This window comes from Schistocerca gregaria, chromosome 3, assembly GCF_023897955.1.
Source record: "Schistocerca gregaria isolate iqSchGreg1 chromosome 3, iqSchGreg1.2, whole genome shotgun sequence".
Lineage (NCBI taxonomy): Eukaryota > Metazoa > Arthropoda > Insecta > Orthoptera > Acrididae > Schistocerca > Schistocerca gregaria.
In genome coordinates, this window is record NC_064922.1 from 945,685,729 (window position 1) to 945,712,007 (window position 26,279).

General features: G+C 37.4%; 1 protein-coding gene across 2 annotated transcripts in view; it reads right to left on the reverse strand.

Annotated features, from left to right (window-relative positions):
* The window catches only part of LOC126355878 (low-density lipoprotein receptor-related protein 2), a 1,254,105-nt gene that overhangs the window by 87,553 nt on the left and 1,140,273 nt on the right, over positions 1-26,279 (reverse strand). For both annotated transcript variants that reach the window (XM_050006377.1, XM_050006378.1), the window contains 11 exons: positions 25,594-25,771; positions 21,960-22,149; positions 21,638-21,840; positions 21,327-21,511; positions 12,783-12,993; positions 11,303-11,624; positions 7,839-8,023; positions 7,423-7,685; positions 7,173-7,341; positions 6,867-7,092; positions 180-401 (listed from right to left, as the gene is read on the reverse strand). In XM_050006377.1, coding sequence (XP_049862334.1) covers positions 180-401; positions 6,867-7,092; positions 7,173-7,341; positions 7,423-7,685; positions 7,839-8,023; positions 11,303-11,624; positions 12,783-12,993; positions 21,327-21,511; positions 21,638-21,840; positions 21,960-22,149; positions 25,594-25,771 — 2,354 coding nt within the window. The remainder of the gene's footprint in view (positions 1-179; positions 402-6,866; positions 7,093-7,172; positions 7,342-7,422; positions 7,686-7,838; positions 8,024-11,302; positions 11,625-12,782; positions 12,994-21,326; positions 21,512-21,637; positions 21,841-21,959; positions 22,150-25,593; positions 25,772-26,279) is intronic.

The following is a 26,279-nucleotide window of genomic DNA, read 5'->3' on the forward strand; positions in this document are numbered from 1 at the left end:
TATCGTAATAAAAATTTTTCCTTTCCCATTATCAAATGTATTGTACTGTCAACCTCTCCACATTCTAGTTAACAAGGTTACAAAAATCCAAAAACTATTAATTTTTAGATGACCATTTGTTTATTGCCATGCTGAACACAGTACATAAGGGAATACTATGCTGATGTTATTCTTCTCACCTAGTCCAGAAATTGGAACCATAGCTTCTGCTGAATCTTTCAAGCTATAGCCTCTTGTAATGTCTAGTTGTGACACTACAGCAAATGTCTTGTAGGGCACACAGCTCACTTCATTATCTTTCTTGTAACCAACAGAGCACATGCACACTCTCGTATTACTTTCACTGGGTATGCACAACTGATTACACCCACCATTATTAGCCACACAAGGATGATTTCCAGCTGAAAAAATTATATCACAGAAAATATAGTGTTATGTGTTCATAGTAGCTGAAAGTTGTCACATATAATTGTGATAAATCAAACAATAAATTTGAAAACAAATCTAATTTGAACTACTCTCCACAGTGCTACATTTTTTTTATTTACCAAATGTGAGGGTTTGGAAGGCAAATATATTTAAAATTCTAGGTATCTCAACTGTGTTAAAAAAATTACAAATTGTCTATTGTGCTTAAAAGTAAAAGTTGACAGCATTTAAGAACCATCACAGAAACAGTCAGGTCTCTATCTGAAGATGCGTTTACTGGAACAAAAACAATACCCCTGTAGCTACTGTAAATATTTTATGTGCACTCCAACCTTGTTTTATCTGCATTAAAAATACACTGTCATTGGTACACTTACATATTAATGCATTCACCCGCCTTCTTCCAACATTGTTAATAAATATATGGAAATTTATTTATTTATCAAAAACGTCATGTATGTGATATGTACCACATGTTAATGCACATGTACTTAAATGACAGTGTATACATATCAACAGTTAGTAGTTAGTTACTTTCACATCCCACAGATCATTTGTTTGATTAACTGTAATGATGAAGAACAATTGAACTTACATTTATATGATAGATTTCTTTACAAATTTGGCTACATGCTCCCCCCCCCCCCCCAAATAAAAAAATACAAATTAGTCATTATGTATTACATAAACAGAATTGTTTTTACAGGTTAGAAGGAGTTATCAAGGAGAAAGGTGTTCAGTGTATTTTCAGATTTAATTTTTCTGTCCATCACGCATTTTATATGATGGGCGAAAGTCCAAAGAAAGGCAGCTCATTTTGTATTATCATGAAATAGGGGACAGAGTGTCATGGATGTGATATGGGAGTTAGGGTGGTAACTGTTAAAACAAAAACTTTTTCATTGCAGTGAGATCTTTTCATGAAATTTCAATCACCTAATTCCTTCTCTGGATGTGGAAATATTTTCAAAAATTTTAGCATCCGCATTGTGCATCCCATTTTGCACTAAATCCAATCTTAATGTGGAACACTGAAGTCTTTTTTCCTTCGGTATTGTAATTATATACATCAGTGTTATTTTGAGCTTTAGTTGGTTATTTATAATGGCAAACTTCTTAAAGAGATATCTACAGAATGACTGTGGGTGAGTGCCTAATATTGTTCTCACAGCACATTTTTGAAGAATGAAAACTTTCTGTCTTAAAAATGTGTTACCCCATATCATTATTCCACAATAAATTACCAAATGTGACAACCCAAATACTGTGTGTCAACTTACTGATTTCTCTCTCCTCAAGCTTTGTAATGATTTTATATGTAAATGTGGTTGGACTGAGTTGTTTAAGGAGTTGAAAAATGTCTTTTCTCTTTTCCTTCTCTCTCTCAGTTTAAATTCTCATCAAAACGGAAAACAAAATTTTTGAAATTTTCAACCTAGTTATTATTTCTTCAGCATGTGTTACATTTATCATTGCTGTAGTATCTTTGGATGTGCAGATTTGACTCTGTTGCATCTTTTTGAAATTGGCAGTGAGACCATCTGTAGAGAACTACTCAATAATACTTTTAAGGACATTACTTAACATTTCTTCTTAATTTCAACACTGGTGCCATCCACAAAAAGAACTAATTCTGTTTGTATATTAGATGGAAACCCCTTTATTCATATATGTAAGAAACACCAGTGGGCATAAAATTGAGCTTTGTAGAACATTTGTGATTTCCCCAGTCAGAATAAACTCCCTTAGTTACATTAGCTGAATTATTATTTAGAGCTTTTTGAATTCTTTTGATTAGGTATAATGTTGTTTATATGGTTAGCTATTCCATCTACCCTAAGTTCCACTTAATATAAACTGGTCTAGAAATGAATAAAACAACATAACAAGACCATAGCACTGTAATGTAATTATGACATATACTGGTCTCATAGATTCGGCAGAGCTTTTGAAATGTGGTCCTAAAGAAGAATGCTGAAGATTAGACTGGTAGATTATGTAACTAATGAGAAGGCACAAGAAATTTAGGGTATTACTTGACTAAAAGGAGCGACTGGTTGAAGGACATATTCTGAGACATCAAAGAATTGTCAATTTAGTATTGGAGGGAAGTGTGTGTTGTGTGTTTGGGGGGGGGGGGGGAGGGGGGGGGGGATGTAAAAATTGTAGAGGGAGACCAAGGAACGAGTACAGTAAACAGGTTCAAATGGATGCGGATTGTAGTAATTATTCCGAAATGAAGAGGACAGAGTATCATGAAGATCTGCATCAAACTAGTCTTTCAGCAACTGAATAAAAAGATGTTAGGGCAGGATAATGGTGAGTTCCTTCCTGTTGATTCCTATTATTTCTGACTGAGGCAATTTATAATAAAATATGATGTTTCTGTGGCCCATGCTGCCATGGCATTTACTCAGTCTCTGGTTCATCAGATGAATGTTGCCACCATTATGTGTGTAGTGATCACACATATCATGTCATTATTTGTTTAAAACTGATGGGGATTCTTATTCACAAATGAAATGGCCTCTAAAATGTACAGGGTTTTGAAAAAATATGGAAATACTACGAGAAATGCACGCTTGGAAATAAGTGTGGATGTCAGCGAAGCCTGCAGGTGAGGCTGTTGTATTTACCCACGATCGGTGCCTGTGCTACGTCCTCAATATGTTGCGAGTGTCAGTTGTGGCCAGAACAGTATTATGTGTAGTTGTGAGTCCATGATGTTGGCACTAAGTGAATGCTTAAGTAGCTAAATTGTTGGTACTCATGCAATGGGTGCATCCATTGCCAGGGTAGCTGAAGTGTTTGGTGTTTCAAGAGGCACCATATCAAAGATTCAGTTACATCTGGGAAAACATCACCTGCTAAGTCACAGCATGGATGAGACTGTGTCTTGGGCATTAATGATGGATGGTCTTTGAAGGGGATTGTGACACAAAATAAAGAGACAACAGCTGCAAAAGTCACTGGAAAACTGAATGTCATACTCACAAATCCTGCCAGTATCAAAACAACATGAAGGAAACTCCATACGCACAAAATGATGGTATGGCATCGACGTCCGGGAGCCCCTAACTGGGGAAGTTTGGCTGCTGAATTGCAAGTTTTTTCAGTTGATAACGCACTGGACGCCTTGTGTGTCGATGATGATGAGGACGACACGACACCCAGTTCCCAAGCATAGAAAATCTCCAACTGGCCGGGAATCAAACCTGGAGCTGCTGCATGTCAGTCAGATGTGTTGAACCCTCAGCTCAGCAGATGGACTCCATAAGCACAGAATTTTAGGGTAAGACAAAATTTAAAAACCAGTTATCAATGGTGCAAAAAGACTGTAACAAGAAAATGTGACCCCAAAGCCACAAAAACGTGGGCTGTGTAGCAATGGAAGAATGTCACTTGGTTAGATGAGTCTTGTTACGTGCTGTTTCCAAATTATCACTGAGTTTATATCCCGAGATTGAAAAAAGGTGAGGGTTCAGTGATGATTTGGACAGCCACATTGTGGTATTCCATGGGCCCCACATTTACTCTGCAAAGAGGCCTTACTGCCCATGGTAAGTGATGATGCTGTGTTCCAAGATGACATGGTACCTGTTCACACAGCTTACATCATCCACGACTCGTTTTGTGAAATTGAAGATGGACTGTTGCATCTCCCCTGGCCATCACTATTATAAGATCTCAATATTATTGAGCCTTTGTGGTCTGCTTTGAAGAGAAGGGTGCATGATCAATAACACCTCCAACAGCATTAGGCAAACTAGCCACTATTTTGCGGGAAGAATGGTATAAGATTATAAGAGTTCCTTGAATACTATTCATAACACGTATTTATCCATTTCAAGATGACCGTAAGCTGTTTTGAATGCCAATGGTTTTCCCTTACCATATTAGGCATGGTAATGTGTTGTGTTTCTAATGTTTCCATATTTTTGTCCACCCCTTGTATACTCACAGGTCACAAAATATTTCTGGTTATTTGAAAATTGGCACTACAGAGAACTGTTATGAGAGTAGATGGGTGCTGCAATGTTTTGTAAGACAATACATGAAATTTTCTAGAAAAATATAAACTTATACTCTTCTAAATTGAAATGGAGAATTTAGTTGCACAAGATTGATCAGCCAGAATATTAGAATTATTAGTTTGTATGGATCTCCAAATGGTGATGTTAATTTATTTTTTGAGAAATTTGAACTAATGATGAGAAAAATTGTGAAGCTCAATAAAAACGTCGCAACTTGCAGTGATTAAAAAACAGAGTTGTCTGCCTCGGATGAGGTCAAATTAAAAACATTTCTAAACCTACTGACATCATTACATTTATTTTGGGCTAACAATAGCCCTACATGTGGAAACGCCTGTTTGGACAATATTATAGTCAATTTCTCAAGAGACCTATGCACTGTAAGCAAAGCAGGTGAATGTTTCACAGATTGTGATCCCCTACTCCTCACATAAGGTCAGAAAGAGAAACATAGTAAGTTATTCACACACTGCTTAGAAACACAAGCTGGAACTTTGTTTAGGAATAGGATGTAGATAAATCAACTGTCAAATCATTCTTTAATAATTTCTTTCAGACATATATCGACTTAACAGTACTCTTACTCACCACTGAAAAGAAACATCACTAAACCAAATCAAAAAGGTAAAAAGCTTACATGGTACACTGATGACCTTGCTGTATCAGGGAAAAAGATGATTTCACTACACAAAATGCATACAAATACTTGCAAATGTGGCACAGACAGCAGCATGATATTTCTTATAAAGCTTATCTCAAATTTAAAAAACTTTATGAAGCCAAATCTAAACTTGCCATACAAGCTTCCTATGAAAGTTACACTGAGGAGCTCCCAATAAATGGAAGGCTAATTGTGATATTATAACACAATAATTCAATTCTACCCAAACTCAACATATTCTCTTGGGCCAGGAGAGCTCAATAAATACTTTACTTCTACAGTAAATGAATTAAGATAAAAAATTAACCATCAAACACATCAGCAACTGCTGATCATCTTCCTATAGGGCGTGAATCCCATTGGGATCTTGTCACATCAACAGATTAGAAAATACTTTCAAAATTTTTAAACTCAAAAAGTATGAACTGCTACTGGCTATCTAATTACACAATGAAAATCACAATACACCACATTTTCAAATCGCTTGCTTTTATTATGAATACGTAGCTAGAATTTGGAGTTTTCCCTGACCAGCTTAAAATTTCAAAAGTTATACCTATTTACAAAAAGAGGAAAAATCATCTCCCTGAAACCTACAGATCTACTGTTACAATATTTTTCAAAATATTATAAGCAATATACAGGTTGATAACTACTTTGCAAAATATGACCTTCTTTGTAACAGACAACATGGTCTTTTACATAGAAAAAGTACCACTTCTGCTTCTGAAAATACGATTATGGTCTCTCTTCAGCTATGCTATTTCGGTGATCCATTTGACTGCATTCCTTTTGATGTCTTATTAGCTGAACTACAGTATTACGGAATAAATGATACAGCATCAGAAATAATGGAAAGTCCATATTGGAATATCAAAAATATTATGGAAAGGATAGATTGCTCTCTGCAAAGACGATATGTTGAGTTGCAGACAGGCATAACAGTGTCACAATCTTTTTGTTGTGCCTATCTGCAATTCAACATGTCATCTTCATGGTCAGAAGCAAACTGTCCTTGTCATAATCTTGTTAGCATTATAAATAAATAAGTCTTAACTAAATTACAGGAGACAATTTGTGTCGACTCAAAACAGGCATTCTTCCTGGAAAAAATGGTCATGTCTGGTGTGCCTCAGGGCTCTGTCCTTGGCCCAGCCTTCTTCATTGTTGTAGTTAAAGATTTCAATTAGCCACATTGTGCTGGGGTTCAGTCAATTATCTGCTAAGTGGATGGTATAACTTTAATCATCACAGATCAAGATATATCAAGGCTACACCAGAAATCAGGACTCTCTCTTCTCAAAACTAAACTGGTTCTCATAAAAAAAAAAAAAAACTACTGTGTAATCCACAGAAATCTCAGCATCTGCAACTGGGACAAGCTTAAGATTTAGAACCAAAATCTGTAGAAGTGCTTGGAATACATATTGATTCCAAATTAAACTGGCAAACCCACACTAAGCATGTCTACAAAAAGATAACACGTTTCCTATCTCACACGGAAATTAGCTGATCTAGTAAATAATAAATATCTTAGGGCAGCTTACTTTTGACTTTTTCAGTATCACATAACTTATGGGCTGTTTCTATGGACATTGCAGTCTAATGAACAAAAAAATGCCTTTTCAGCAGTCAATAAGCACTTTATCTGATGGGGAAGAATTTTCTCATTGTGTTACCTCTGATCATCTTTTTTTCCATTTTGCTACATTTTAGGTATTCATATTTCATTATTTACTTACTTTGTCTTTTCCTGAATATTGTGAATGTTTTCAGATCAGGTTCATTGTCTAGTATTAACTTCGGATTCCCTCCAGTTGGCAGGTCCACTCGTTCAATCTTTTCAAAAACAGGATCTAAATAATATAATCTGCTATCCAATACACCCAGAGCCTTTGGTAATGCTACATTCTTATCTTCCTTGAGGAGTGCTCCTTGATCTAAGCCATCAGTGGTTATCATATTTATCTATGAAAAGACAGTGACACATTTTAATAACTAGTGCTGAAAATCACTTTACAAAAGTTATGTAAATAATTTCTACTTACACTTGGAGGATACTGTATACTATAGTATAGTATATGGCTGTCAAGGTCAATTGTAATTGCCTCTGGTTGATCCACCTCTTTGAGCACAACTGGGTTTGATCCATCCATGTTAACCTTTCCTATTTTGGATGGCACACCAAAGCCACCTTCATCTGCCCAGTACAATTTTCTGTAACAGTTGACATGAGCATGAAAATTTGTATTTTTATTTTCAGTATGATGAAACACTCCCTTACGATATGAAACATACCCTTCTTTTGGATCCAGACACATTGATTTGGGTTTTGCAACAGATGTTCTATTGCCATCATTTGCTAAAATAATGGCACGGTATTTTGACTTGCCATCAACTTTAATGGCTTCAAAATTTGAAGCCATTCGGTTTCCAATGTACAGATTGCGGCCAAGCCAGTCAAATGCAATTGTGTATGGGGCACCAACAATTCCAGTGTCACCATTTCCCAACAATTCTGTTCTGTTTCCACCGCCATATGGAGTGGTATAAATTGTGCACTAAAGACACATAAAAAGTTAAACATTACGGATTTAATTTGCAGGAAGTCAAAATGTATCTGACACAATGATTACATACACAATGGAATCAGAATGTCCATTGCAGTTCTGGCTGCTGAAATTATAATTTGTTGAAAGAAGTAAAATACTCACATTTTCGTCATCATCTTCTTTGCCTTCAACCCAATACAAAGTATTCATCTTACGATCGTAGTCCAATTGAATTCCTCCTTCAATACCCACAATTGGTGTGAGAAAACCAGTTGTTTTGTCACCTGGTGTCAAACTAACATCCACAATTTGAGAGGCCCTCATGACCATTAAGAATGATGTCTCTTCTGCAAAAATCATAAAATTATGCAAATATTGAAGCTGTTTCATATAACAGTGTTAAAAACTGTGCAGTACAAGCAAAAGATAGAGAGAATACAGTTTAACAGTGATTACACAATACTATTCTGGTATATTTAAAAATACTAAAGCCTGTATACACAATTCAAAAAAACTACTCAAAATTTTCAGCAGATTTACATCAGCTCTGAATTGTACTTTATATCCTATCCAGATAAATATAATATAACATTAATGAGTCATCTGCATCTATATCTATGTCGACACTCTGCAATCCACCTTATGGCAGTTGGCAGAGAGTATCCTCTGCCACTACTAGTTACCTCACTCCTTGTTCCACTCGCAAATAGAACAAGAGAAGAACAACTGTATATATACCTCTAAATCTTATCTTCATGGTCCTTATGCACAATGAATGTGGGAAGCAACAGAATCATTCTGCAGTAAGCATCGAGTTCTATTATTCTCTATATACGCAAATGATCTGGCAGACAGAGTGGGCAGCAATCTGCGGTCGTTTGCTGATGATGCTTTGGTACATGGTAAGGTGTCAAAATTGAGTGACTGTAGGAGGATACAAGATGACTTAAGACAAAGTTTCTAGTTGGTGTGATGAATAGCAGATAGCTGAAAAACCTAAGTGAATGTGGATGGGTAAGAAAAACAAAGCTGTAGTGTCTGGATATGGCATTAGTAGTGTCCTGCATGACACAGTCAAGTTGTTTTAATATCTGGATGTAATATTGCAAAGCGATATGGAATGTGATGAGCATCTGAGGATTGTGATAGGAAAGGCGAATGGTCGACTTCGGTTTATTGGGAAAATCCTAGCAACCTAGAAATATGGAACCCACCTATTGCCCTTCATCCATAGTTCACAGAATATCATGTGAGAAAAGGACAAGCTGAGTTTTGCACAAGCAATGCTTTCTAAAACCACGATGATTCGTGGACCTTAACTACTCTGTCTCAAGAAAAGAATATGCTCTAGAATTCTGCAGCAAACCGATGTTAGGAATAGAGGTCTATATTTTTGTGAGTCCATTCTTTTACCCTTCTTACATAATGGAGTCACCAGCACTTTTTTCTGTCACTTGGGACTTTGCTCTGGGTGAGACATTCACAATCAGTGCAAGCTAAGTAAGCAGTTCATCCGCATCTACTGAGTTATTTGCTTTAAACTCTTTCAGTTATTTCTCTACTCCAGGGATACTCATTCCTATGTCGTCCTAACAGGAGTCTGTTTGATGGTCAAATGATGAAATGTTTGTATGATTCTCCTGTGTGAACGATTTCTTGAATGTGAAATTTAAAATTTTCGCTTTCGTTTTTCTATCTTCAACTGCCACACCAGACTGGTCAACAAGTGACTGAATGGAAGCCTTAGATCCACTTAGTAATTTTACACAGTACCAGAATTTTCTGCTGTTCTCTGCCAGAACTTTTGCTAAGGAATGATGATGATAATTGTTCTATGCTTTACATGTAGATCTTTTCACAGACACACAAGTCACAGCTGGTGTCTGCAAACTCATTCAAGTATTGGGTGTAACACTTATTAGGGAAATGAAGTGGAATGATCACATTGGCTCAGTCATGAGTAAAGCAAGTTTATTGGTTGAATACTACGGAACTGGACTCTGTTTACAAAACAGACTGCTTACAGGTTGCTTACAAGTCACTCATGTGACCCATCATAGAATACTGTTCAAGTCTGTGGGACCATACCAAATTCCCAAATTCCACTAACAGGGGATATTGAGTCGCAGATAGGCACAACAAAAAGACTTTCACAATTATAGCTTTTGGCGATTAAGGTGTTTGTCAACAATACACACACACACACACACACACACACACACACACACACACATGACTGCAATCTCATGCAATTGTGTGTGTGTGTGTGTGTGTGTGTCTACGCTTGACGAAGGCCTTCAGGGCCGAAAGTTATAATTGTAAGAGCCTTTTTGCTGTGACTACCTATGACTCAGCATCTCCAATACGGTGAGTAGCAACTTTAATTCTCTTAATATTGTTACATTCCATCCTGGATTTTCCATTGCTTGATTTTAACAGGGGATACTGAACATGTACATTAGAAGGGCAGCACAAATGGTCACAAGTTTGTTTGATCAACTGGACAGTGTCACTGAGATGTTGAAAGAACTGAACTGACAGACTCTTGACGACAGACAGAAACCATCCTCTGAAAGCCTGCTAACAAAGTTTCAAGAATCAGCTTTAAATGATGAGTCTAGCAATATACTACAACCCCCTAAATATTGCTCCCATAGGGATCATGAGGACAAGATAAGATTAATTACAGCACACACAGCCATTTAAGCAATCATTTTTCCTGCACTCCATACATGAATGGAATGGGAAAAAGCCGTAATAACTGGTACTGTGGGTTGTAACCTCTGCCATGTACTTCACAGCGATTTGCAGGGTATAGAAGTAGATGTAGCTAAATAGACAAAGAGTAAGCAATCATCATGAGTACAGAAAAAAATTGTGTTGGAGTCTTGTCGCTCTGTCCTCCTTTACTGTCTCCTTTACTGATAAGTATTATGAAACTAACATGTAAATACTGTTCTTAAAATATAACAGTGGAAAATCTAGGATGGAATGTAACAATATTATGAGAAGGAAAGTTGATACTCATAATATTATTGTTCTTAAAATATAACTGGATATGGACAGATTCATATTTAGTTTACATCCAATTTACTTTCCACTCATGTCTTGCAAGGACGTCATGTTGTGGGCTGGTGTTTTGTGTCAAAACCATCTGAACTACATACATTTTGAGATTTAATTTGTCTGCTCTGTTGTAGAATATTCACTTTGTTGACTATATGTGAGGATACTGGTCTCTATGTTCAAATCCCACTCTACCACAATTATAATTTTACACATAGGTAGGCATCGTGCATACTCTGCAAGACAGTACAAGTTAATCTAATTAACAACCCTGACAATGTGATGTCACTTACAGTTTGAATGACTGTTGTTGTATGGCTACCTCGCTAAGCACTTCCTTGTCATACGTATCAGTTATTCCAGAGGAATGTAGTGGCTTCAGTAGTTCTTTTACTGACAAAATATGTAACTACTGACAAAATTATTTGTAGCAATGTCTTTCAACTTCTTGCATGTGAATCTTTTTGGAAAATATGTATTGCACAAAAAATTCATTAAGTAACTATGTACTTAAATCAATGTCACATTTGCAAAAAATTATCAAAGATATATATACTTACCAACTGTACAGACCCCTTCAATTGACATTCGGAAACCAGGCCTACATCTGCAGGTATATCCAGTGGGTGAAGTAGGAGAAAGAAGACATAACTGGGTACAGCGTGCTGTTTTACATGGATTGCTTGCATTGGGCTGCAGTGCAAAGTGATGCACATGTATGCTGAGCGGCTGTGAAATCAGATGTGAAACCACAGTTTGGTTGTGACCACGGAACTTGTGAGCAGACAGGACACGATTCAATTGACGATCTGTCCAATATACAGTATCCTCAAAAAGTGTGAGAGAATGTGGATGAAGTAAATAATGGCTTGCTGCCAAAACCTGCAACATATTGAGTAACATGACAGTATGTATATAAAGTTATAGATCTAGTACAAAGTTTGTCTTAAAAGGTTTAAAAGGAACACCTTATTTTCCACAACCAACTTAGGAGCTAGTTCAAACAACTGGGAAAAACTTTTGAATGTAATTTGTGCACACTGCTACTGAAAGATGTAATATGTTGTTACAAATTAAAGTCTTTTGTGACATAATGGTGCTGGATATGGTGAATATTTGTGTCTGTCTCAAAGTTCCTACATTTTAAGATTCACTTGAAATATATTTTATAAGTCCTTCCTTAATGGGTTTAATCTGCACAGAAATTACAGTTTACATAGTGTTAAGACTAAATGTATGATACACCACATCCTACAAACCTGAAGAGTACTTTCAGTCTTTGAATTCTGCTGTCAAATTTCAGTTACTTAAACATAAAAGTTATCTGTCTACAACTGTGTACAAGCACTTCCCTCTTGTTGAATATGTATTTCCCATACTAAATACAGCATTTACTTCAGGTATTTGTTTCACCTCAATGTGTTTATTTACTATCAAACCCTTTTTTTAGTTTGTTCTGAATAAGCATATCACCCAAAAATTTAGTTAGCAAGCTAACTTTTTTATATCACCCATAATTTTAGCAAGTTGTTACCTTTTTTATATGACTGCATGCTGCTCAGCAACTATTCACTATTCTATTTTGTGAGTAGCTCTTATTCACATTACATCTCCTACGCACAAGTATAAATATATTAAAAACAAAGATTCCAAGACTTACCAAGCGGGAAAGTGCCGGCAGACAGGCACAATGAACAAAACACACAAACACACACACAGAATTACTAGCTTTCGCAACCGATGGTTGCTTATTCAGGAAGGAGCCTGTCTGCCGGCGCTTTCCCGCTTGGTAAGTCTTGGAATCTTTGTTTTTAATATATTTTTCCCATGTGGAAGTTTCTTTCTATTCATTTACAAGTATAAATATAACTTCACAAAACTATAAAAGATAAATGAAATTATACAAGTACTAATAAACATATAATGAAAACAAGTACAATAATAAATATATAGATGTGACAAGCCAGAGGTAGTCACCTGAGATTTACTTGGCTTCTTGTCCTAAATTAAGCAGCATTATCATCTAATACTTTTACTGACCTGTTGGCGACCAGTTCCATCATATGAACAAAAATCTATGAAGTCCAGTTTAGAATCGGCAAAGTACACACGCTTGTTAGCGATATCCAACGTAAGTCCATTGGGCCAATAGATTTTTGTATTGATGATAATGGTACGGTTGCTTCCATCCATGCCAACCCTTTCAACGCGAGGATTTTCTCCCCAATCAGTCCAAAATAACCAACGAGCTCTACAAGGAAGTAAATCACAATAACATAATTTTAAAAATCAACAACTTTATACCTTCAATTGATATATGTAATAAATTATAAATTGTTTGTCATTATCAAATAATTCACAACTGTTCCACTATGCATTTGTTAAAGAAAATTTTAGATTTGAATAAAGCTTTGATTAGTGTTAATATTTTCTACTTCTATGTGCAGCAGTCTCCAAATGCAAAGTGGTAGTCATTGCATAACCATCTTCCAATGAATGAGATTAATTTAAAAAAATTATACAGTGGTAATAGTGTTACTAGTCTGTTTGTTTCATATTCTTGTTCCCTCATTATTCAATGTGTTTTTCCAGTTGACTACACTATGCAGATCAATAAGGACACACTATTGGTCTTAAAAATCCAACATATTCAATTAATTTATATTACTCATTTGTGGGAAAAAAGCAGTAGCAATATTCAACATTTCCCATTAATAATGGAAAATGAATCTGTGGTTTGACGGTTTATCAATGACAGGTTACAGCTATGAAGATTTGGGGTTTTGATGTTAATAAATCTTATGGTTTTTCTCATACTTAATGTTACTTCTACCTCTGGCAAATGCTTTGCATATGTTGTTGTTGTTGTGGTCTTCAGTCCTGAGACTGGTTTGATGCAGCTGTCCATGATACTCTATCCTGTGCAAGCTTCATCATCTCCCAGTACCTGCTGCAGCCTACATCCTTCTGAATCTGCTTAGTGTATTCATCTCTTGGTCTCTCTCTCTACAATTTTTACCCTCCATGCTGCCCTCCAGTACCAAACTGGTGATCCCTTGATGCCTCAGAACATGTCCTACCAATCGATCCCTTCTTCTAGTCAAGTTGTGCCACAAACTCCTCTTCTCCCAAATTCTATTCAATACCTTCTCATTAGTTATGTGATCTACCCATCTAATCTTCAGCATTCTTCTGTAGCACCACACTTCGAAAGCTTCTATTCTCTTCTTGTTCGAACTATTTATCGTCCATGTTTCACTTCCATACATGGCTACACTCCATACAAATACTTTCAGAAATGACTTCCTGACACTTAAATCTATACTCTATGTTAACAAATTTCTCTTCTTCAGAAACGCTTTCCTTGCCATTGCCAGTCTACATTTTATATCCTCTCTACTTCGACCATCATCAGTTATTTTGCTCCCCAAATAGCAAAAGTCATTTACTACTTTAAGTGTCTCATTTCCTAATCTAATACCCTCAGCATCACTCGACTTAATCCGACTACATTCCATTATCCTTGTTTTGCTTTTGTTGATGTTCATCTTATACCCTTCTTTCAAGACACTGTCCATTCCGTTCAACTGCTCATGCAAGTCCTTTGCTGTCTCTGACAGAATTACGATGTCATCGGCAAAACCTCAAAGTTTTTATTTCTTCTCCATGGATTTTAATACCTACTCCGAACTTTTCTTTTGTTTCCTTTATTGCTTCCTCAATATACAGATTGAATAGCATCAGGGAGAGGCCACAACCCTGTCTTACTCCTTTCCCAACCACTGCTTCCCTTTCTTATAACTGCCATCTGGTTTCTGTACAAATTGTAAATAGCCTTTCACTCCCTGTATTTTACCCCTGCCATCTTTAGAATTTGAAAGAGAGTATTCCAGTCAACATTGTCATAAGCTTTCTCTAAGTCTACAAATGCTATAAATGTAGGTTTGCCTTTCCTTATTCATTCTTCTAAGATAAGTCGTAACGTCAGTATTGCCTCATGCGTTCCAGTATTTCTACGGAATCCATACTGATCTTCCCCGAGATCGGCTTCTACTAGTTTTTCCATTCGTCTGTAAAGAATTCGTGTTAGTATTTTGCAGCTGTGGCTTATTAAACTGATTGTTCGGTAATTTTCACATCTGTCAACACCTGCTTTCTTTGGGATTGGAATTATTATATTCTTCTTAAAGTCTGAGGGTATTTCGCCTGTCCCATACACCTTGCTCACCAGATGGTAGAGTTTTGTCAGGACTGGCTCTCCCAAGGCTGTCAGTAGTTCTAATGGAATGCTGTCTACTCCCGGGGCCTTGTTTCGACTTAGGTCTTTCAGTGCTCTGTCAAACTCTTCACGCAGTATCATATTTCCCATTTCATCTTCATCTACCTCCTCTTCCATTTCCATAATATTGTCCTCAAGAACATCGCCCCTGTATAGACCCTCTATATACTCCTTCCACCTTCCTACTTTCCCTTCTTTGCTTAGAACTGGGTTTCCATCTGAGCTCTTGATATTCATACAAGTGGTTCTCTTTTCACCAAAGGTCTCTTTAATTTTCCTGTAGGCAGTATCTATCTTACTCCTAGTGAGATAAGCCTCTACATCCTTACATTTGTCATCTAGCCAGCCCTGCTTAGCCATTTTGCACTTCCTGTCGATCTCATTTTTGAGACGTTTGTATTCCTTTTTGTCTGCTTCATTTACTGCATTTTTATATTTTCTCCTTTCATCAATTAAATTCAATATTTCTTCTGTTACCCAAGGATTTCTACTAGCCCTCGTCTTTTTACCTACTTGGTTATCTGCTGCCTTCTCTACTTAATCCCTCAAAGCTATCCATTCTTCTTCTACTGTATTTCTTTCCCCCATTCCTGTGAATTGTTCCCTTATGCTCTCCCTGAAACTCTGTTCAACCTCTGGTTCTTTCAGTTTATCCAGGTCCCATTTCCTTAATTTCCAACATTTTTGCAGTTTCTTCAGTTTTAATCTACAGGTCATAACCAATAGATTGTGGTCAGAGTTCACATCTGCCCCTGGATATGTCTTACAATTTAAAACCTGGTTTCTAAATCTCTGTCTTACCATTATATAATCTATCTGATACCTTTTAGTATCTCCAGGGTTCTTCCGTGTATACAACCTTCTTTCATGATTCTTAAACCAAGTGTTAGCTATGATTAAGTTGTGCTCTGTGCAAAATTCTACCAGGCGGCATCCTCCTTCATTTCTTAGCCCCAATCCATATTCACCTACTATGTTTCCTTCTCTCCCTTTAGCTACACTCGAATTCCAGTCACCCATGACTATTAAATTTTCGTCACCCTTCACTATCTGAATAATTTCTTTTATTTCATCATATATTTCTTCAATTTCTTTGTCATCTGCAGAGCTAGTTTGCATATAAACTTGTACTACTGTAGTAGGTGTGGGCTTCATATCTATCTTGGCCACAATAATGCGTTCACTATGCTGTTTGTAGTAGCTTACTCGCATTCCTATTTTCCTATTCATTATTAAACCTACTCCTGCATTACCCCTATTTGATTTTGTGTTTATAACTCTGTAGTCACCTGACAAAAGTCTTGTTCCTCCTGCCACCGAACTTAACTAATTCCCACTATATTTAACTTTAACCTATCCATTTCCGTTTTTAAATTTTCTAACCTACCTGCCCGATTAAGTGATCTGACATTCCATGCTCCGATCCGTAGAATGCCACTTTTCTTTCTCCTGATAACAACGTACTCTTGAATAGCCCCGCCCGGAGATCCAAATGGGGGACTATTTTACCTCCAGAATATTTTACCCAAGAGGATGCCATCATCATTTAATCATACAGTAAAGCTGCATGCCCTCGGGAAAAATTATGGCCATAGTTTCCCCTTGCTTTCAGCTGTTCGCAGTACCAGCACAGCAAGGCCGTTTTGGTTATTGTTACAAGGCCAAATCAGTCAATCATCCAGACTGTTGCCCTTGCAACTATTGAAAAGGCTGCTGTACTGAAAAGGCTGCTGCCCCTCTTCAGGAACCACACATTTGTCTGGCCTCTCAACAGATTCCCCTCCGTTGTCGTTGCACCTTCGGTACAGCTAACTGTATCGCTGAGGCACGCAAGCCTCCCCACCAATGGCGTGTATATTTTTGAAATAAATGATAGTTGGTAGGTGTGAGATCAGGACATATGAGAGGTTGTTTTCAAAGATTTCAGTGGAATGAGGTCAACAACTCTTGCACTGCTCGAGCTGAGTGTGGCCTAGTGTTGCTATGAAGGGGGCAGACTCCCCTCGTCAGAATTCCACAGTGTTGGTCAGTACGGCTCTGTGGAGTTTCTTGAGAGTCTCACAGTATCGTGCAGAGATGGTTGTTTTGGCCCTTGGAAAGAACCTGTGTCCCAAAAGCCAGTTGCTATTATTTTTTGAGCAGATTGCTGTGTTACGAATTTTTTTGTTGAGGGAGAATGACTGTGGCACCAGTGCACTGATTGTTGCTTGTTCTCCAGGGTATGATGGTAATCCCATGTTTCACTCTCATCTCTCTGTCACTTGCAAAATCATCAAAATATTCTTGCACAGCCTTGAGTCTGTTGATTTTGTATTCTGCAGTAAACATCTTTGGAACCCATTGCATACACATCTTGTGATATCCTAGTTGATCACTCACGATTTTATGAACAACAGTTTGACAAACTTCAGGAAATAGTTTGTGAAGGTCATCAACGAACACATGGGAACAAGAACAAATACACTCTGCAAGTTTTTGTATCAGTTCATCAGTTATTATGGACAGGCATCCACTTCTCCCTTCATTGTGAATTTCCATCTGTACCAATTTTGTCACATGTTACCACAATATTACCTGCTCCCCATACACTTACACAATTTTGCAATGAATCGCAGCAGCACTCATGACCTTGACAATTCAAGCAGCGTATCATGGCACGCACTTCGCACTAGGTGGGAGACAGAATGAGAATGCTCATCTTTAATTGTCACCACAATGAGAGTTGGGGCACTATTAATAACCATTCACACTAATTTGTTTCAACATGCACTACCATATGCAACAGTGGTACCAACTGTGAAAAACTCAATTCCCTGGTAGAACTATGGACCTTGTAACATTAGTTGCCAGTTATCCCTCCTGATTCCAGAAAATATAACACATGCAGGTAATAAATCCCATTATGAAAGAGAGCCTTCACGAATGTGGAACAAATCAAGTCATTCATTAACAAGGAGAAGCAGGCAACACATGCTACTTCTGTAAGGAGCGCCACAAAAATTTTTGAGTAGTGGTAATTTATTCACATTGGTAATTATGGGAATTACTTGTAGGTTACTTTATATATGTTGGTTAGGAGAAAACAGGTGTATTGAAAAAAGCCTCTGCTCTTTCTCTCATTCCACACAGCTGCTGTTTTTACCTAATACTTCAGACAAAGCATTTATGTAACTTTATGCAGAAAACTATCAGTTGTCTACATACTCAGAAAGTCCAGAGCTATTTATTTAACACAAACACTGGGGATACGTAGAGTCCAAATATTCAGATAAATCTGAGGAGTGGCTAATAACATATTCTCTTACTTCTTTTTGAATATCTGGGGTCTTTTAATTTGTTGTCTGATGTTTACTGGTGACCTGTTATAGGGTTTTGCTCCCGAGTATTGAACTCAATTCTGAACCCTAGATACTAATTTATAGTGTATGGGAATTATTTTTACTTCTAGCATTATAGCTGGGAATTGCAAAGTTCATTCCGAATTCACTTTCATTATTAACCACAAATACCATTGCAGAATACATGCATTGGCATGTAAAAATACAAGTATCTAGGACCAACAGGAGGTTTCTGCAAGATACTAGTTGATCTACTTCACACAATACTCATATTGCACACTTCTGTAGAATAAATACTTTTCTATATTATTTGCATTGCCCCAAAAGATCAAGGCATATGACAGTGCTGAGGAAAAGTATTCTCAGTATGCCAACAATCCTCACCACAGGACAACACAATGCGAGACATTTTTAAGTTCAAAGTTGGCAGAGCTGAGCTTTTTGGTTAACTTATTCCTGAACCAGTGCCACTTCAGTTTATTATCCATCTGGATAACAAAGAACTACACACATGGAGACCCATCAGTACACCTGTTTGGTCAGCAAGCTTTACTGTCTGCTTATTTCCCTAGTAAATCACTTATGTAGCCCAAGATCAGGTGTGGGCCATGCACTGTATTTTATGGGACACAATATTAGAGTTATTCCTGTTGTACAATTTGCAAATGTGGCTCTCTGTTTTCTATTGTTAAGATGAAATCCATACATGTTGATGTATTGTTTTATCTGTGCAGAAGCCAAACTGAGATGTAATTTCAAGATTTATGAATGCATGGTTCACAATGATATGACTGAAAACAATCTTCTCAGGCTTCCAGCCTCGTTAAGTGTTATATATCTCTGTGAGCTTTTTGCCAAATGCTCTTTGCCCATAATCAAGTGATAACCAACTTCTGTATGATTCTTGTTCTCATCCTTAGTAATGGCTATGACATCATTGGTGTTCACTCACATACAGCCATGTTTTTATCTCACATGTCTGCTTTGCCCACTTAACTCACAATGGCCAGAGGTGTTTGGCTGCAAACCACTGTTTTATTGGTAATGTTATCAGCTGTTTTTATCTCTATAGCTTCTTTAATTACGTAGCTGTAAGCATCCATGATGATACACCTGCTGTTGAATGCAATTTTAAGTCCATTTTTCAAAGCCTGTTTAGCTATCATCTTTGATTGCGGGGGATAGGACAACTGCTCATGCCTCTCATCCTCAATCTGACATTCTTCTATCAAATTCATGTCCTCTCTGATTCAATACTACCTGCACTCACATCGTATTTTGTAAACACCAGGAGCTCTGAGTTCTGTCTCATTTTTCGACAGGTCTCAATGGGTTGATGTATTTTAGCAGAAGGCCTGAAGACTGCCTTGATGTCATGACTCTTCAGAAACTGGCTAATCTTCTCTGTCACTGAACAACAGAATGTCAAGAATTTAAGCATTTTACTTTCATCATGTGTGATATTTTGCTTACCGATGCCTCCTGAAATTGCTTGCAAATATTTGTTGTTGTAGTAGGCAGGAAGAGGAGAGGACTAATGTGTAATGTCGTGTTGATAATGAGGTCATTAGAGAGGGACACACAAGCTAGGATTGGGGAAGGATGGGGAAGGAAATCAGCTGTGGCCTTTCAAGGCCAGCCACTGTGGCCGAGCGGTTCTAGGCACTTCAGTCTGGAACCGCGCAGCTGCTACAGTCGCAGGTTCGAATCCTGCCTCAGGTGTGGGTGTGTGTGACGTCCTTAGGTTAGTTGGGTTTAAGTAGTTCTAAGTCAAGGGGACTGATGACCTCATATGTTGAATCCCATAGTGCTTAGAGCTATATGAACCCTTTCAAAGGAACTGTCCTGGCATTTGCCTGAAGCAATTTACGCAAATCACGGAAAACCTAAATCAGGACGGCCAGATGTGGGTCTGAACCATTGTCCTCCTGAATGCAAGTCTAGTGTTCTAACCATTGTGCCACCTCACTTGGTTTGTTGTTGTAGTCATTCACATGGAAGACTTTTCATAGGTGGTTCAGTTCTTGTGACATGTTTTCAGCATCATAGGCAGATTTTGCTTGATGAATCAAGGTCCTTTGAACAGTGTGCATTTGGACTTGCTGGGGTTGGTTGAAAGTCTGCAGAGTAGTAGCTGTATAAACCCAGTACTTTATTGGCACGATTTGTCTACCATTGTAAATTAAACCATTTTTTATGGGGCTCGGACCCATTTCAGAAAGAATGTTGGATTTAGAAATAATTTATCAACAACTATTACACTATGTCCCTCTATTCTGGTTGACAATGAAACTGGACTTCAGTAACTCGAGGAGCCCTTCGTCAGAACTAGATAAGGTGAAATAAATGCAGTGAAGATAAAGACAGTATGAAGAGAAAAGACTGGCAACCAGACAGTTACATATAACAAGTTGCTTAAGATGTAGGGACTAGTTTACACACGACAGGGTATACATATTTACCAAACTAATGGCAATCATTAAACAACATAAGTAGTGCCAAAAGGAAGATGATCTCCAGGAATATAGTTATGGCATTACAATATGGAGATCATTGAAAAGCAGGAGCCCTCAATAACTGAGAAAAGACTCCAGACAATGGGACAGCTACATGTAATTTCTGCAAATTTTACTCGGGTCGTCAGGCCATAGGAATCAAAATATATGTATTTAAAATTGGAAACACATTAAAACATGCTCCACTGCATTACAGCTGGTAATGTTCAAATGGGTCTCCATTTTTGTTCAAAAATAATGTAATATCCACCAACCCATAACAAAACATGACACTGATTGTTTCTGTATGGGTCACAAGAGTAATACATGGAAAGACAGAGAGAAAATTTCCATTTTCACAATTTACAAAGAGGTTCTTCACTTTCTTTGTACACTGAGTATGAATGAAGGTACATATGACACTGTTCATGAATGCATAGTATCGCTTTTCCATGAAGTCAAGATAACTTACTTATCAGTAGGATCCAGTGCCATGCCCCTAGGCTGAGTAATGTTTTCCTTTAACAGCACCATCCTGTCTGATCCATTTTCCTTAGCTACCTCAATAGTATTTAACCTTGAATCAAGCCAGTACAAGTTTCCGGCAATCCAATCATAAGCCAAGCCTTCAACAAGATCTAGGCCATTTGATATCACCTGCGGAAAATTGCACAAGGAAAACAACTTAGAATCTCAGTGCAATGACAAAGAATACACAAAAAAACTGACAAATTAAGGAAATTCACTTACACAAAGCTGTAATAAATAAAATAGTAACATTACCTCCTTGGGATCACTGCCCCTATCAAGTCGTGAAATCTTCTTCAGTTTCATGTCAGACCAAAATATAGTCCCAGTATGCATATTGGATGCTGTAGCAACAACGTTCTCAACGATAATTGGGACCCTTTCCAATCCATTATCTTTCAGGTCAGCAATTAATATGGAATGACGATTTGATATGATAAGGAATGCTCCACTCTCATCTGCAATTAATGTTGGTTTTTTATCATACTATTTTTCGTATATGTCTTATTTACAATCTTTTTCATATATGTCTTATTTAAAATCACTGTTACACATTTATTAAGAATTTTGTACTTACTGATAGCTTTACAGGTGCGATTATCACTCTCCAGTACATAGTTTTCCTCACAATAACAAATAAAGCTGCCCTTGGTATTTTGACAGTGTTGAGAACACATACCAGGAGGTTCACATTCATTTAGGTCTTGGCATGTGAGGCTATCATTGCTGCTCATTACTTCTCCAGGAGGACATGTACACACTGCACCCTTTAAAAGATACAAGTACAATGCATTAGACCTTCAGAATCAAACTTTATAACGAAATAGCACACTTGTTTCATATAATTTTTCTGGTCCATTATTTGTTTCAAAAGACTGCTATGAGAAGTTTACCTTTTACCAATTTTGGTTTGAAAACACTGTTAAGCTTCAATAGTGTACTTTGCTACAAAATGTTAACATGGGCCATCATATGTGTTACCAATGTGAAAGCTGAACATTTACAACAATGTCACTGCTTCCCTAGATATATACTATTTTGAAGTCAGTTCCTCAGCTTCAAAACAGCACCTATCTTGTTGTGTTCTGTGAAACCTATTACTTGGTCAAAATATTACTTTTCTCTCATGACTTTTTATAAGCGCGAAAGAAGCAAGGAAAATGGGGGTTGTTAAAGATGGAACAAAAGCTTCACTTGGACATAGATATGGCACATAATCAGTTGTGGTCATTGCAAACAACTAACCTTCAGGTTCAGTAGCTGTGAGAAGATGATGACAGCATATATAACATTATATGACAAACAAAATCACTGTTAAGCCTCACAAATGTGATATGTTGCACGAATTATAATACTATCCCAAAGTTTCATTTTAAACCCATAACACAATAATTTAGTATGAAATGTGATTTTTTCCTTAGAAGATGTCATAATTATAAATGGATTATGATAAATAGTAGTCATCTGAATGCAAGGTTTGTTTTTCTCAGCAATTTTCAAAAACATTCTTAAATCAGATATTATGTCTCAACTTAATAGCATGTATTGTAGACAGTAACCAATTCACAAAATCCACAGAACTGCACTGAAATAGATTCAGCATTTTTTTTTATCTGTTGTGTGTGATTTTGAATAATTCACTATCTACTTGCCTAAGACCTCTAAGAACCCTGGCACAAAAATATGTCTGCACTCAGTTCCTATGATGGTACCTTACAATATTTTGTGCTTAAAGATATCTGCCTAAACTATTTTCTATTTACTCAAGTTTTTGGTGAATCCTGCTGTCCGCCTACCCCTTCCCTCCTTTTGACTCCTGCTACCACATGCAACTACATTTTCCCCGACCCAATCACCATTCCCAACTCCTCCTCCCGCCTCTCTCTGACCATCTGCTCTTCCTCCCTCTCGTTGTTCTTGAGCCTCTATTATTCTTAAAGCCAATGAAAACTTCATTGGGAATTGAAGTCACTTACAATAGACAGGTAAATTGGCTGGGATCATTGGTATATGGGCAGGAGAGATCTCTCCTGCTGGTGGATTTGTGGGGACAGTAACTCAATGAGAGTATTTTGCAAAGTTTAGCAATAAAGATTTCATAGCAGTATTCTAATCATAAGGCAATAAGCCATATCTACAACTTTAGTGATTTCTGTTAAAATCAAGCATGATGAAGAAAATTACAAAAATTCAAAGTTGTGTACATAATTTTACTTTAAAATTGTACATAAGGAGGATGAATATTTATGAGAGAAATGATTTCTCTAATGGTTCAAATGTCCTGCTATTGTAATTAAAGCAGTCTGTGAGAAATAAAATGGAGCTGCATATTTTCACAGCACAGAATAGCACAGCATTATCTTTCCTGTAACTAATTTTAGCAAATAACCTGTACATTGTTGTTTAAAAAATATATAGCCTACATCTATCTAAATGTTTATTTGAATATAATAGAGGGAAACATTCCACGTGGGAAAAATATACCTAAAACAAAGATGATGTAACTTACCAAAAGAAAGCATTGGTATGTTGATAGAGACACTAACAAACACAAACACACGCACAATATTCAAGCTTTCGCAACCCATGGTTGCTTCATCAGGAGAGAGGGAAGGAGAGGGAAAGACGAAAGGATGTGGGTTTTAAGGGAGAGGGTAAGGAGTCATTCCAACCCTGGGAGTGGAAAGACTTACCTTAGGGGGAAAAAGGGACAGGTATACACACGCACACACACACACACACACACACACACACACACACACACACACACACATATCCATCCACACATAAACTCATCACTGTTGACAACACTTCCATCTTCCATAAATGTCAACACTCCTCATGCCCATGGACTTGCTGCTACTGAGTACTTCCTCTTCCGATGACCTTCATACACCCAAACCCACTACCTCATTTCTCATACACCCGACTAACTTTATTCCAATGCACAGCTACTTCTGAAAGAAAGGTATACTAACAAATCCATGGTGCAGTTATGGTCACATGCATGGCAACCTCCTATGCCAAGATGTTTACGGGCCATCTAGAAGAAACCTTCTTAGCCTCACATAACCTCAAACCCCTGGTCCTTAGTCATGTGGTCTCAGAGCCAAGACATCCTATTCTCATTCCTTCACAACCTCAACACTTTCTTTTCAATCTGCTTCACCTGGTCCTCCTCAACCCAGTGTGCCATCTTCCTGGACATCAACTTCATCATCTCTATCCACGTTAAACTCACAAAACACCAACAGTAATTGCATTTAGACAGCTGCCATGCCAATGCATCCACTGGCCTTTTCCCCTTCTCTGCTCCTTTGCTTTTTCCGATCTCCATTTCCCCACTCCCTCCTTCCAACACAGACAGCCGGTGCTGCACCTGGCAACTTTATCCTGCAGCCATCTAGTCCCCGTATGCTCTGCCAGACAGCACACTTCTCTGCCCCCCCCCCCCCCCCCCACCACCACAACAACCTTCCGATGCTGTGCTTTGCAGCATTGTCCTGCCATCATCTAATCCCAGCACGCCCCACTACAGTGCACTTCTCTCCCCCACCCCCTCCCTCCCACCTGTACCATGCTATTGCTCCACCTTCCCCATCGCATGTTCTACATCCTGGAGGACCTCCTCACTATGGATCAATTGGAATGAAAGTAAATCTAATCTAATCTAATCATCCACTTTGGATGGCCAAAAGTCAATTTGTAACAATCTTTTCATTGAGCAAGTCTGCAATTCAATGTGTCATCTTTAAGGTGAGTAGCAATCTATCCCTTCATAATATTGTTGATATTACAAACTAGACTTTTCACTATTTTATATAGCAATGCTTAAGAACTGTGTTGGAACTGTAATTCCTTCCAAGTCTTTTGTTGTAAGTAAGCTGACAAATTAAATATGTAAAATAAGAAATCGTAACATATATTCTGGTGTAGTGATGTTTTTAATCATGTGGAAATAGCTATTTGACTATAGGAAGTTGTTTCAAAGACACTATTTCTATCAGTTTAACATGTGAGAGAGAATGGTACTTTAAGTTGCAAACATGAAATAAACTACACTCTAAAGAGGAAACAAAAACAACATTGAACTTTTATAGATGTCTCAGGGATAACCTTGCCTCTCAAAATGATCCTTTTGTAATAAAAATGTGAGGCTACATGATTGTCTTACAGAGAGAACTAAATGACTTAGAGACTTGAGTACTTACTAAGGGTGTCTGAAGACAGGTATTTGAACACAGGAGTCCTCTGAATGCACAGCTGTTTCTGTCACATCCTGGACCCTCATCAGCACCATTGGGGCAATCTGGTTTATTATCACATACTTGGTGATATTTGACACAGCGCCCTGTCACTCCTGGACACTGCCACTCATCAGATGCACACCTGAAACAAATTTCTATTGTAATTTCTGTTGTAGCAAAAGAAGTTTCTCTGGTGAATAAATGCACATTTCTTAAATTGCTATTATTAGGGTGTACTCAAGTGTTGTTTCTGTAATATGCAAGGCATAATTGTTGACAGCCCATAAAATCACTTTGCAAAGGAAAACATTTAATATGTCATTCAAAATTATTTTTTCATTTGTTTGCTGATTCATGTCTACAGTCCTGGTAGACACTGAAATCTCTGCATTGTGGTACCATACCACAGAACCAGAAGAAACCGATCAAAATGGCACAATCCATCTCAACTTTTTCAACAGGCTGCAAAAATTAATTATGTAATTTATTTTTTGCGATGATAATTAAAACTATACAACTACCACACATACAGGATATTGTGTGCATGGGCATATTTTCCCTTATTTACATTCATTAATCATAAAGTTTGTCAGATTTCATGGCAACTATTGGCTACACTGTAGCTTAACAATTAAAATGTAAGGAAATAA